Here is a 12,404-nt window from a genome sequence, read left to right as displayed (position 1 = left end):
GTTGTTTTTAGTGGCATTCATTTTCAACTGGATTGGATTTTGCTTATCATTCTGTATAACTAACACCATAGCAGGAAGATATGGTGCAATCTGTGGATTTGGATTGTCTTTGATCAAATGGATTCTTATTGTCCGGGTGAGTTTTTTTTTTAATTTGGGGATTCTGCTTTTTGGTTTCAATATGGAAGCATATTAAAGTATATGCAATTAAAGTCTTTAATTATATATTCCTTAGCCTGTTATAAGATTGATAAATTATTCTCTGCTACTAAAAATTCAACATACGGAAACCTTAAATTCTATTGTATATTGAAACCACATTTTTTGTGATGTTATTGGGACTTTTGCCTTTCGAATAACTGCTTTTACGTTTATTTAACACTGAAAACCTTTTTCCTTACTGAAATATGAATATGATTTGGCTTGTTATGAATTATTTAGTCTGAGTTTTATGTTAAATGAGAGCCAGTTTGGTGTATTGGTTAAGGCATTATGCTAGAATCTAGGAGGCTGTGAATTCTAGTCCTGCCTTAGCCATGCACGCCAGCTGGGTGACTTTGGGCAAGTCACTCACACTTAGCCCAACTTACCTAACAGGATTGTTTTTGTGGGAAAAATAGGAGGAGGAAAGTAGATATGTTCGCTGCCTTGAGTAATTTGTAAAAACATAAAGATTGGATACAAATAAATAAATGTATGTAACTTTATTTCCATTGATCCAAGAAATTCATTGATTTTCTGCGTTCAGTTTCCCAGAGTTCAGGGAAGAGCAACAAAGATGAATAGGGGCCAGGAGGCCAAAACGCAGGAATTGAGTATGTCTAGAGTAGCGAAAAGAAGGAGCAAGGGTTACATGATAATCGTATTCCAATATTTGAGGGGCTGCCACAAAGAAGGAATAACTAAGCTGCCCAGAGTTAAACCTTATGCTAAGATCTGTGGCCAATAAATTTTATAAATAAATAACTAAAGGTCAGAATAGCCCATGGCCTCTTGGTCTATTAAAATAAGGGCACTGAGTTGTTTTGATTGGCGCATGTTTTAAGTTGGGTTTGCGTATACTGTACCATAAGTCAATAAAGACAATCTAAAACCAGGGTTTAGAGAATGCCATTTCCATTTGAAATATTTTATATTAGTTAGTCATGCTGTCTTAGTCCTTTAAACCTGAGTATTTGTCCATTTTCCTAAAATCTGACTGCATTTGTTAACACAAAGGCATTAGTTAAAAACTATACTTATGATTGTTTACTAAGCAAACAACAAAAAAGATGGAGTATAAACAAAAGATAAACCCATAATTTTTAAGCAAATAAAAAGGAAAATAAACTTGAAAATGTGGGTACATATTTGTACTTGTATGCATTTGAAGGAAAAATGCAAATATATTACAATTTTTTCATTTAGCTAAGGCATTATAAGTGTATTTGAATGAACCTCAAAGTTCTTTATTGCATTAAGATTCATCTGAAAGTGTTTTCCATTTACTGAAAAAATATTAACATTAATTGATTTTTAAAAAAGAAATATTTCTGTTTTCCAGCCTTTTGGAATAACAGCATTATTGGCTAATAAGAGGAAATTAATCAGTTCCTTACCCTGAATTGATTTATAAGCCTTAGGAAAATAAACAGAGAATCAACCACAGACACCATTGTTGAAAGATGACAACCCCCCCCCCCCACTCACTATTTTCCTAATCTTTGACCAAAGTGCCAGACTAATTGGGCCTGGATGGAAACATTTGTTTCCAACTCACAATACCACTTCAAAAGTACAGAAGTAACAATTTTTATCTGATTTTAAATTCCTTTTGCAAAAAAAAAAAAAAAAGAATTGCAGGAACCGGGTATGTCTAGTTTAATGAAAAGAAGGACTAGGGAGACATAATAGCAGAGTTCCAATATCTCAGGGGTTGCCACAAAGAAGAGGGAGTCAAGCTATTCTCCAAGGCACCTGAGGGCAGAACAAGAAGCAGTGGATGGAAACTAATCAAAGAGAGAAGCAACTTAGAACTGAGTAGAAATTTCCTGACAGTTAGATCAATGAATCAGTGGAAAAACATGCCTCCAGAAGTTGTAAATGCTCCAACATCTTTTTAAGAAGATGTTGGATAACCATTTGTCTGAAGAGGTGTAAGGTTCCTGCCTGAATAGGTTCAGGTTAGGTTCAGGTTTATTGGACTTATATGCTGCCCTTCTCCCAAAGGACTCAGGTGGCGTACAACATAAAAACACATATTACGAAAGTTAAAAGAAAGATTAAATAGAATATCCAAAAAACCCAATAGACATTTGCCATGAGATTTAGGAATTAAATTAAAATTAACAATAAAATTAATAATTTATTTTATTCAGGCCAGGCCGGCTTGCTGGAAAAGCCAACTTTTTAGGGCGCGCCGGAAGGACTGGAGGTCGGGAATTATGCGAAGCTCCGGGGGCAGCTCCTTCCAGAGGGAAGGTGCTCCCACAGAGAAGGCTCTCCCCCTGGGGGTTGCCAGCCGACACTGCCTGGCCGACAGCACCCTGACGAGGCCAACTCTGTGGGATAAGAGGGGGTTGGTCTAGAAGACCTCTGAGATCCCTTCCAACTCTGTTATTCTATCCTATTTAATTTTACTGTAAAAAAAGCTTAGCTGAAGAATATCATTACTCTTTGTTTATACTCGAAAAGAAGATGAACCAAATCCAGCTTCTGAGAAAGGACTTTCCTTAATTGTTCACAACATAGGAGATGGCCCTCTTGTGGAGCCAGGAAGCAGAGCACAGAAAGGAAGAACACTTTTTTGAAGCCATGTCAGGTACCACCTGACATGGCTTCATAAACAGAATCATATTCAAATAGTTAGTCATCTAGATAGCCAAATTTCAAGCTATTTATGACTTTAAAAGTTTAAACCAACCATTTAAAGTACATCTGGAGAACAGTTGAAAATTGTTACAGGGTTTTCAACATACTTCTGATACTCGCCTTAGATTGTGCTCAAATAAGTATCTTGGTTTTAATATAAAAAAAGAATATTATATTGTTTTGGATGGCAAGTACTAATGTACCAGTAGAACAATAGTGGTGAACTTATAGTGGTAAAAAGACTCGTGTTTAATAGTTTCTCCACAAATTGCTTAGATTTCTTTGTTTGCAACTACACATAGCAAAATGTCTAACAATTTCTCTACTGTTCTAATAAACTATTATAACATTTTTTTCCCCAAAATTCATTAACTGTAGTTCCTTATAACATTTCTGTATATCCAAAACTCATCTTTGTTGCATCAGTAATCTTTCATATATCACAGTGATAACTTGTATCGTGGCTTTTTTTTTCTTTCTTATCAGTTCTCAGATTACTTTACTGGCTATTTCAATGGACAGTACTGGCTTTGGTGGATATTTCTTGTACTTGGTAAGTGCTGATCGAAAGGTTTAATTTCTGGTTTTAACTCCCTATAAAATCCAAAGGCAAATTTAAGAAAGAGTGTATGTATCATAAATAGGTGCATGTGTCCTTATGAGTACATTTATCTGTGTCAAGAATGGATATAACTGGTCTGTCACAGACCAATGCCATAAGCAGAATTTTCGTAGCGTAGTAAGATACTTAAGTATTTTAAAGTTATGACTTTTGGTGACTTGATTTCCATACTGCAATTATTACTGAAATTAAATCTTTCATTGTAAAATAAAATTCAGTGAGAAAAGGTAATATACATAGGCAAAACAAAACTCCCAAACACAGATATCTGGAATAGGTGGTACCTGGCTCAATATTAGCCACTACGAGAAGGATCTAGGTGTTTTACTAATCACCACTTAAGTACGAGCCAGTGGTATGCTGCAGGTGCCAGAATGTTTAATGTTTTTTAAATATTTCATACTCTTGTTTCTGGTTTTAGGCCTCCTCCTATTTTTCCGAGGTTTGTTAATTACCTTGAAAGTTAGAAATATGTCTGAAAGTATGGCGGCAGCTCATAGAAAAAGATTTTTCTTCTTGTATTAGAGGTAAGCCATGTTATTCCCCTTTATAAGTAAATATCTAAATTGCATCTGAAGGAAAGGATTAACCAACAATGAATGGAAGGAAATGTATTCATGCTGAACACCAAGAAAATATGAACATCGTCTTATAAAGATTGGGAATCTTTACACTTTAAAAAAATTCTTTATCCTTGATTTTTCAAGCTTGATTGTTAATAACTTTCCCCTCCTCCCCCCCAAAATCCTCTACAAATATTCATCACAAGTAGTACTAAGTTTGATTTCTCTGGCATGTTCTTGATCATCCGTTATACCAGTTTAGTGTTTTATTGTGTTGTGGACAATTAAGTTGGTACTATATATAATTTGTGTTTTTCCATTGGATTCACCCACGGATATATACCCTCTTACATACAATCTCATAAGAATTCTCCCAAGGAAATTAAATTCTATAATGGGGGGGGGGGAGACAAAATGAAAGGCGAGTTAAGAAAGATACAAATGCTTTTACAAATCCTTAAGCCTTTGTTACAATTGGAGAGTGAGAAGATAAACCAAAAATTTTATGGAAAGAGGTAATCAGGAAACGCTGAGGTAGCATACCACATACATCAAAGATTAATTCAGCTGAAAGTTGTAGCATATAAGAAGCAGTTAGTTAAGATCACATAAAACCTTCAAATGGCTACATTATAAATATGAGATGGGACAGAGAAGAACCATGGACAATTTCCCAGTGTAACAGTTAACAATATTTAAAATTAATGTATTTTCCTATCAGTTATTAGCTAAGAAGACTTTGGTGGTAAAAGTTGTAGCCTGCCCATTTATTATGGCTTCACATTAATTAACTACAGTGAACTTAAAAAAAAAAATCATTGTAATAACCAGCCCTGTGATAATAGCCTTCAAAATACTTCATGGTATAAAGCAAATGAAAATTGCAATATAAATGCATTACAAACAAAAGCACACATATAATTCTCTAGATGCTTAAAATAGAACACTTAGCATTTTGGTACTAGATACTTGTTTAGACGGAGGGATTTTGTGGCACTTTGGAAAAGTCTGCAAAATTCGGCATGCCTGATAGATGATATTTCCAACTGAACTCCTGCTGAAAACTCTTACAATGTACTAACTAATCAAGCATTTAATAGGGTCGATATTTCCAAAATAGATTTTAACAAACAACTATTTTGACACTCACAGAAGTAAGGATGTAAAATACATGGCTTGTAGACTTAGTGAAGTAGTCTTGATTATCTTGAAGCTTCTTTGTATGTACTTGACTGAGTAATCAAGTAGCATTTTTCATTACAATGTATGACAAGATGAATGGATTCTTGTTCATTCCACTCAGTCCAGTTCATATAAACTGAAATGTAATTCTTGCTTTTTTTCATTCACAGATTGCAGCAACCAGGCATTCTCCTCTTATCAATGTGAACTTCCAACCCACCAGTTACCTTCCGCCGAATAGGGAAAGATGACTACTGTATCTGAAGCAGGATTCTTTTTGCCGCTTAGTGAATGGCAGAATGGTTCATGCTTAAGTGCCAGTTCTGTTCATTCTAGTCAATATTTATATTAAGCATTGCCTTTTGTCTTGCACATATATACATATACAATATATATATGTGCTAATCAGCAAGAACTTAAAAAAAAAAAAAAATCCATGCATATAGTCTGCTAAGCAGCTGATACAGTAGACTTAACTAAATCATGTTTGAATCTGAATATTTTTAAGGGGGTAAGCTGTTCTTCACCAGTATTATGTACTATCTATTTGTTGGTCTAATGATTTTTTTTTGGCGGGGGGGGATGCAGGCAACTTGTACCAACTGCTCGGGACTCTGCTGGGATGTATATTACATTCATCCGATTATGCACATTAGAACATTTTAATCATACAATTTGTAGCTCTATAAACATGTGTTGAAAAGCTTTTTATTGAGGGCTGAACCAGGTTGCCCTAGTACACTTTTTTTATTGTGGTTCAATTGTGTAAAATTAGCCTCTTCATCAATGTTGGCAATATAATGGCGTAAAGTATAATGGAGTTTTTTAAATCACTGCCATTTTGAAATACAGTAGGAGCTGATTTCATGAAGAAACCATTAAGCTGCAGTTATCGTGCAACTTCATACATTTGGTTTGATTCTTTGTTTAAGGGAATAAGAGAGATTGCTGCTGTCCTGCTGTCATCTTACATAATAGCAGGAAGCCAGAGAAGAAATACAAATAGAATCACAAGAGGAGAGTGTATCTGATTAGTTGTCAATTTGAGAAGGAGTTCTGTTCTTCAGCTCTTCCCACATTATTTTTGCAATTTTGCTTTGACAGAGAAACATGGGCTTTAGCCCCACGGACTAGTAGCTGTTCAGGTTACAGAAATTTGAAGGGTGAGGGGGAGAAGTATGCAAATTAAAATCTCTTCTCATCAATTGAACTGCACATGGCTAATTCAGCTGGATGATTTGATTAGCATAAGCCCCCACAAGAAAATTTTAAGCATACAACTATAATGCCAAAAGAATTAATATGTGGATTTGAGCAAGGGAATGTTCTAAGTGCGTGATTGAAGGATGTATTTGGGTCCCATTTACGTGGGGGTGGGGAACTATAAATTCATTCTTGCATTTATCATCTCATTAAGGTTTAGCATAAGGAAGTTGCTAACCTGTTTCTTCTGCCTTTTCTTGTTAAGAATCTCTTGCTTCACTATTCCCCCATCTGCTTACGGTCATAATGTGCAATCGAAGACTAGAATGTAAGTTTTCTATGCATTCCAGCCCGTCTTCTTTGGCAAAGGGAAGATTCACAGTAAAGAAGATTTACTGCAACACTACCCAGTTGAAAGGATGGTGTGGTTTTTCAACATGGAATATCACTTTACATTGTTGTTAGGCTACGAGAAGACCTTCACACGAGGGATTTCAGTAATAAGCCAGGCTTTTAAAAAGGTGGTTCTGTTTTTCATGCCAACGAAGCCGAGTTTAGGTTAATTCTCAATAGGTGCTTTTTCTTTTCTTTCTTTTCTGATTGCAGAAACGTAAGCAACTTAGTGCTTACGATATTCATATACAACAATGATGTTTATCTTGAGTTAACAGTTATATATCTAGGCAGCAGGAATAAATGTACTTATGCCTTCCTTAAGGATCTCTGGGACTGAACACTCTGTTATATTCTCATACGGTTGTAATAAGCCTCATCTCTGTTTCCTGCTAATCATTCTGTATTTTTGGGAGTGGGAAAATGCACCTTTATTTCTTAATTTGAATTTTTGCACTCTTCCATTTTCATATAACGTTTAGGGAAAATACGTGTTTTTTCCCTGACTTATGTATCAACCTGTATCCATTGTATGCATAAGGTTGGCAATTTATAGTCTTTATTATTTAAGCATCATTTTTAAAAAATGCTAAGACTTGGAGAACAAATGCCCATTCCTGGTATGAATGCAAACAAAATCCTTTTTAAAAAAAGAGTTCCTATGTATTTTTCCTTGAATTCTTCGGTATTTGTTCTTCCTTCCTTCCAACTCCCTCCTCTGCATAATTTGTTTTCTGGTTTTGTTTTATTTTATTTGGATTTTTGAATAAAGGCTTCCAGTTTTTACATTAAAAAAAACCTTTCTACACCTCTTTTGTAAACAAATGATGAATTAGCTGAACACTTTCTCTTTTGGACTTTTTCTTTTTGTAATTTAATATGTATAATTTTGCTTCAGTTTGAAGCAGTTATATTGGAGCAATGCATTGGCAAAGAATAATTCACATTCTGTTTCATTTCAGGATTTCATATTAAATTATGCATACACCCTAATTTGCAAAAGATGCAGGTATTTTATGAAAGACTACAGTCATTGCCTATATGCAGAGAAAAATACATCATTTTGTGTTAAACCTTTAGGTTTATATGTACAGCAGGAGAAAAAGGAGCAACAAACACCACAACAGGAATGTGAACAGTGAGAAGAGGCAATTTTGTGTCTTCCTTTAGGCAATTATAAATGCAAATTTACATTCATATCAACTTTGCATTCCTGAAATTGAAATCACATTTTTTTGTAAAATAGCTTTAGCTACTTTTTAAAAAAGCCTATGAATCATGCAATACTGTATATTGTTGGAATTCTGAATCCACAGTCTGGGAATGAATTTAAGAGAAATATGTTCAATTTCACAGAAAGCAAAGCAAACTATTAAAAAAACATAATAAGGCTAAAGCAATATGTTTTCTTTGCAAGAAACAACACATAAATAATTTGTCACAAGAATGCATGATATATGTCAAATTTATGATTGGATATTATTTCCAGCCATTATGTCTCATGAATGTTAATAAAAGCCAATGGACTTGGTTTTAGGATATTTTAAGGATAGATGTTAACATGCTTATTTAGACTAAATTTTACAAATTGGATTAAATTTAAAATGCATTTAATAGAATAGTGACAATACACAAATATTTAAACCCGATCTTTCTTTAGTTTTCATGACTTTCATCTATTTCTACAAGTGGATGGACCAAAATGCCTTTTAGGATAAACCTGAATTCTTCAAAGTCTGTATTGGAGATTGAAGCAGTATCCATCTTAAATAGCCCACTGGTAAAAAATTTTCTTTGCAAATTAAAATTGAGTTTCAGTTCAGTCTAGTCAAATGGAAAAAACAAATTGGTACCGTAGTTAACTTGCAAACAGTTGGGGAAGAAAGTTAACCGTGTTGACATCAAACATTACAAATCTTTGAAGACTTCTGGCTATATAAAATTGTTCTGGCCATGATGCAAAAAGTTATGTTTTTACTTACAGATTACGTTGTTACAATAAACGTTTAATTCTGTCTTCACCTTTGTATTGATCTTACTTAAATTGAGGATTATGGACATGTAACTACATATAAATTATAATTTATAGATAGATGTAGTTTTTGAAAACTTTAAAAAAATAACAATCACAGTTTCCCAGAAATGACGTGGAATTTTCAGTTTCTTGATTTTGAAGTGCATTTTTTCCTCTCTTCAGGCTCCTTCATTTGTTTTGCTTTATGTTCCCTCTGGGTCTGGAGCATGCAGTGATTGAAATGAAATGTGATAATTATTATTACTAAAGGAGAAAATTTAAAAGTGGCTTATAGAGCAGAATATTGATGGAATAAGTAGAATTAATGGCACATGATTATTTTCAGGTATAAAATGTATAGCTACAAAACACATAAATCCTAATGTGCCGTTGATGTCAGCTTTGTAATGGAAGTTTAGACTATAACAATCTTGAAAAATAAGTGAAAATAAACAGCTAGGGGAAATCTGAAATGGCTTTCAGTAGCCTCACACTAATTTATGTTCAGTGCTTGGGTCTATGTACGTATTTTGGCTTCAGAGACAAGCTTTTTCTGAGAAGTCTGGGTCTTTCTTGATGACAACAGAAGTAAAACTGCAAACAAGGAGGAAATGAGTAGATTTTCCACTCCCAGTTTGTTGCTGTGAAGTGGAACAAGTTGTAATTTTAACCTTATCAGTGTGAACATGTCTATATCATTTTTGTGCAAACATGGTTCCGTTTTCCATGTAAGAAGTAACATTGCTCCCTCTTTATATGGAGAGGATAAAGGGGGCAAGTCTTGATGTTTTTTGTGTGTAAGCAATCGTATATTCTGTTGTTCTCCTTCTTCCTTGCTTCCCCACCAAGCAACTCCTTTGTCCATTTGAGATTAGGTTAGTTGGACCTGTGAAAAATATCTTCCAGAACTTGGTTTTTATCATCTCGTTCATGTTAAATCTTCAAAGAAGACCAGGTCAAAAAACATACTGCTTGGTCTACTGAAGATTAGTCACTGTAACAGCAATCTTGAAAGCTTCACTCTCTCCTTTTATACTAAAGAAAATCCGGGCAGCACAATCTTAAATTTCTTACTCTAGCCAGCCTAAGATGACATTTGCTTCAAGCATCATTGAAATCCTTCAACGGCTGTCTCCATGGTTCTCTACATTTGATTACCACTGCTAAACTTTGGCTGTAAACTTTCAGTCCTTCAACCTAGATCAACTGGCAAAATGTAGGTTTGCAATAGGTTTGAAAATCATTTTATCTCCTGGCGGTGTTGATTCACAAGAACGGGCAAGCAAATAACTTACAGAACAAAGAGGAAAATGTCACTTAGGTTCTTACATTGTTAGCAGTAGCTTTGCTATGGTTTTCCTAAATCACAATTGGTTCAATTCTAATCAAGCTGTACAAAGATGAGCCACAACCATAGCTTAAAACCCACATAAGCAGGATAAGTCAAAAGCAATAAATCGTATATCCTAATGAACTCTTTGTCCAATAAGATTATTGCTTCATTAAGCAATAATGGGTACCTGAGAGACCGCCTCCTGCCGATTACCTCTCTCAGACCAATTAGATCGCACAGGTTGGGTCTCCTCCGGATTCCATCTGCCAGCCAATGTCAGCTGGCGACTCCCCGGGGGAGGGCCTTCTCTGTTGCAGCTCCGGCCCTCTGGAATGAGCTCCCTGTTGAGATCCGGATCCTTACTACCCTCCCGGCCTTCCGCAAAGCCACCAAGTCCTGGCTATTCCAGCAGGCTGGGGGGAGCTGAGAAGCATCTACCTCCACAGAAATTGTGAATGTTGGTTTTGTTTTTAATATGTTGTCTTTGTCTCATTCCCCCCCTTTCCCTTGTCTTTTGTGAGCCGCCCGGAGTCCTCCGGGAGTGGGCGGCATACAAGACAAATAAATAAATAAATAAATTAATAACCGGACCATTATTGGAATGGCTTAAGTCTCTAGGAAAGTTACCTTGGAGACTTTCATACTTTGCCTTCTTCCTTCAGTCCAAAACAATTCATTCACACTTCTTTGTAGAAGTGATTATGGGGATGATGATAAGAAAAAGGACTTCAGAGTTTATCCTGAGAATCACTATAGCAGGGATGAACAATCATGGCCCCTTTCCTACCTTTAAGACCTGTGGACTTCAACTCCCAGAATTCCCAAGCCAGCCATAGTTGTTGCCCACCTCTGCCATATTATATATAAGAGCACACACTCTACCAGATATCTTCAGTTTCCAGGTCCACCTACGTTTCAAACAATGGAGAAGGTGAAAGGAGGTAAAAGATGATGCAGGGACATAAGTAGAGTGGGTGAAAGTCAGGAATCTTGTCAAAAAAGATTCCTTTTGGGGAGGTAGATGAAAAGTTTGTGTTTGTGTATGAGAAAGAGCAAATGTAACATAACAGTAAAGTTTTGCTGATAACTAATTTCATTGGGTCTCTGTATTCCAAAACAGCCCAAATGCACCTTAATGTTTGGTTGGAAGTGATTTACTTGTGTTTCTAATTATTTCCTGGTTGTTGATCAGGGTGCGCCTTGCCTGCTATAGCTACACCTATCTTTTTTTTTTTTTTAATAAAAAGTATTTATTTATTTTAAATATGAACATTTCATCTTTCCTTAAAAAGTGAATCATCTGGGTACAAATATCTGTGCAATAACCATCAACATTTACAATATCATTTACATTGATACTGATTTTATAATCTTAGAATTATAGTATATTAAACAGTTGAGCATAATGAACCTGGTTTTTTTCCTGATAACATATCTTCTAATAAAAATGTAACAACTGCATTAAACATAATAGTCATCATAATCATAATACTAACAATTATATATCTTAACATATTTTCTACTCTTCTTTAATCTTTTATTTCCAATTTCCATTTTTCTCTAACCATTGATAAAATAATTTCCATATCATAATATTCAGTTTGTTCTTTCTCCTTAATTGCCAATGTTAATCAATTCATTACTGCACATTCTAATATTTTCCTAATCACCTTGTCATCAGTAAGAATCTCTTCACTTTTTCAGTGTTGTAGCTACACTTATCTGAAAAGCCCAGGTAGAAAGTGGGGGTGGTGTTACAAGATTTTTTTTTGGGGGGGGAGGAAACACTTATATATTCACATAAGCCAAACAATGACCAATTGTTTTCTGACTATCCAGGTAACAATCTAATGGATAATGAGTTTATTAGGTTTTAGTCAACGTATCTATAAAGAACAAGCCTTCATATAATCAGCTATATAAGCATTTAATGAATGACCTATTAGTGAAATAGTTTTCTTAATTGGTGACTGTAAATATGAACTTTTATTTCCCTTTTATAATCTATCTACTTCTATGTCTCTGGATGGAAGGAATATGACTAAGGCAGGGATAGCATCAAGTTCATAGTATTAACACTGGTTAATATTGCAAGCATCCAATGATCACAATAGGGAGGGAGGGAAGGAAGGAAGGAATTGTTGGAAGAAATGTCCACCTGGATTCAGTTCCAAGTGGGGAGAAAGATACTGGAAACAATGGTGGCTGTTTGGAAAGATGGTTTTTAATGGTGGACAGGATCAC

General features: G+C 35.0%; 1 protein-coding gene and 1 long non-coding RNA gene across 2 annotated transcripts in view; one reads left to right on the top strand and one right to left on the bottom strand.

The window, feature by feature from the left end:
- The window catches only part of NDFIP2 (Nedd4 family interacting protein 2), a 43,370-nt gene extending 35,177 nt beyond the window's left edge, over positions 1 to 8,193 (top strand). Inside the window, 4 exon segments of the mRNA XM_032226189.1 lie at positions 12 to 136; positions 3,337 to 3,403; positions 3,894 to 3,999; positions 5,388 to 8,193. Coding sequence (XP_032082080.1) covers positions 12 to 136; positions 3,337 to 3,403; positions 3,894 to 3,997 — 296 coding nt within the window. The 3' untranslated portion in view covers positions 3,998 to 3,999; positions 5,388 to 8,193.
- LOC116514587 lies at positions 6,704 to 11,477 on the bottom strand. Its single transcript, XR_004256147.1, has 2 exons — positions 10,948 to 11,477; positions 6,704 to 9,047 (listed from the first exon to the last, which is right to left on the bottom strand). It is a non-coding gene; the product is annotated as an uncharacterized LOC116514587 (long non-coding RNA).
- Between the last annotated feature and the right edge of the window lie 927 nt (positions 11,478 to 12,404).

Source organism: Thamnophis elegans, chromosome 11 (genome assembly GCF_009769535.1).
Source record: "Thamnophis elegans isolate rThaEle1 chromosome 11, rThaEle1.pri, whole genome shotgun sequence".
NCBI lineage: Eukaryota > Metazoa > Chordata > Lepidosauria > Squamata > Colubridae > Thamnophis > Thamnophis elegans.
This window is presented reverse-complemented; position numbering and strand designations above follow the sequence as displayed.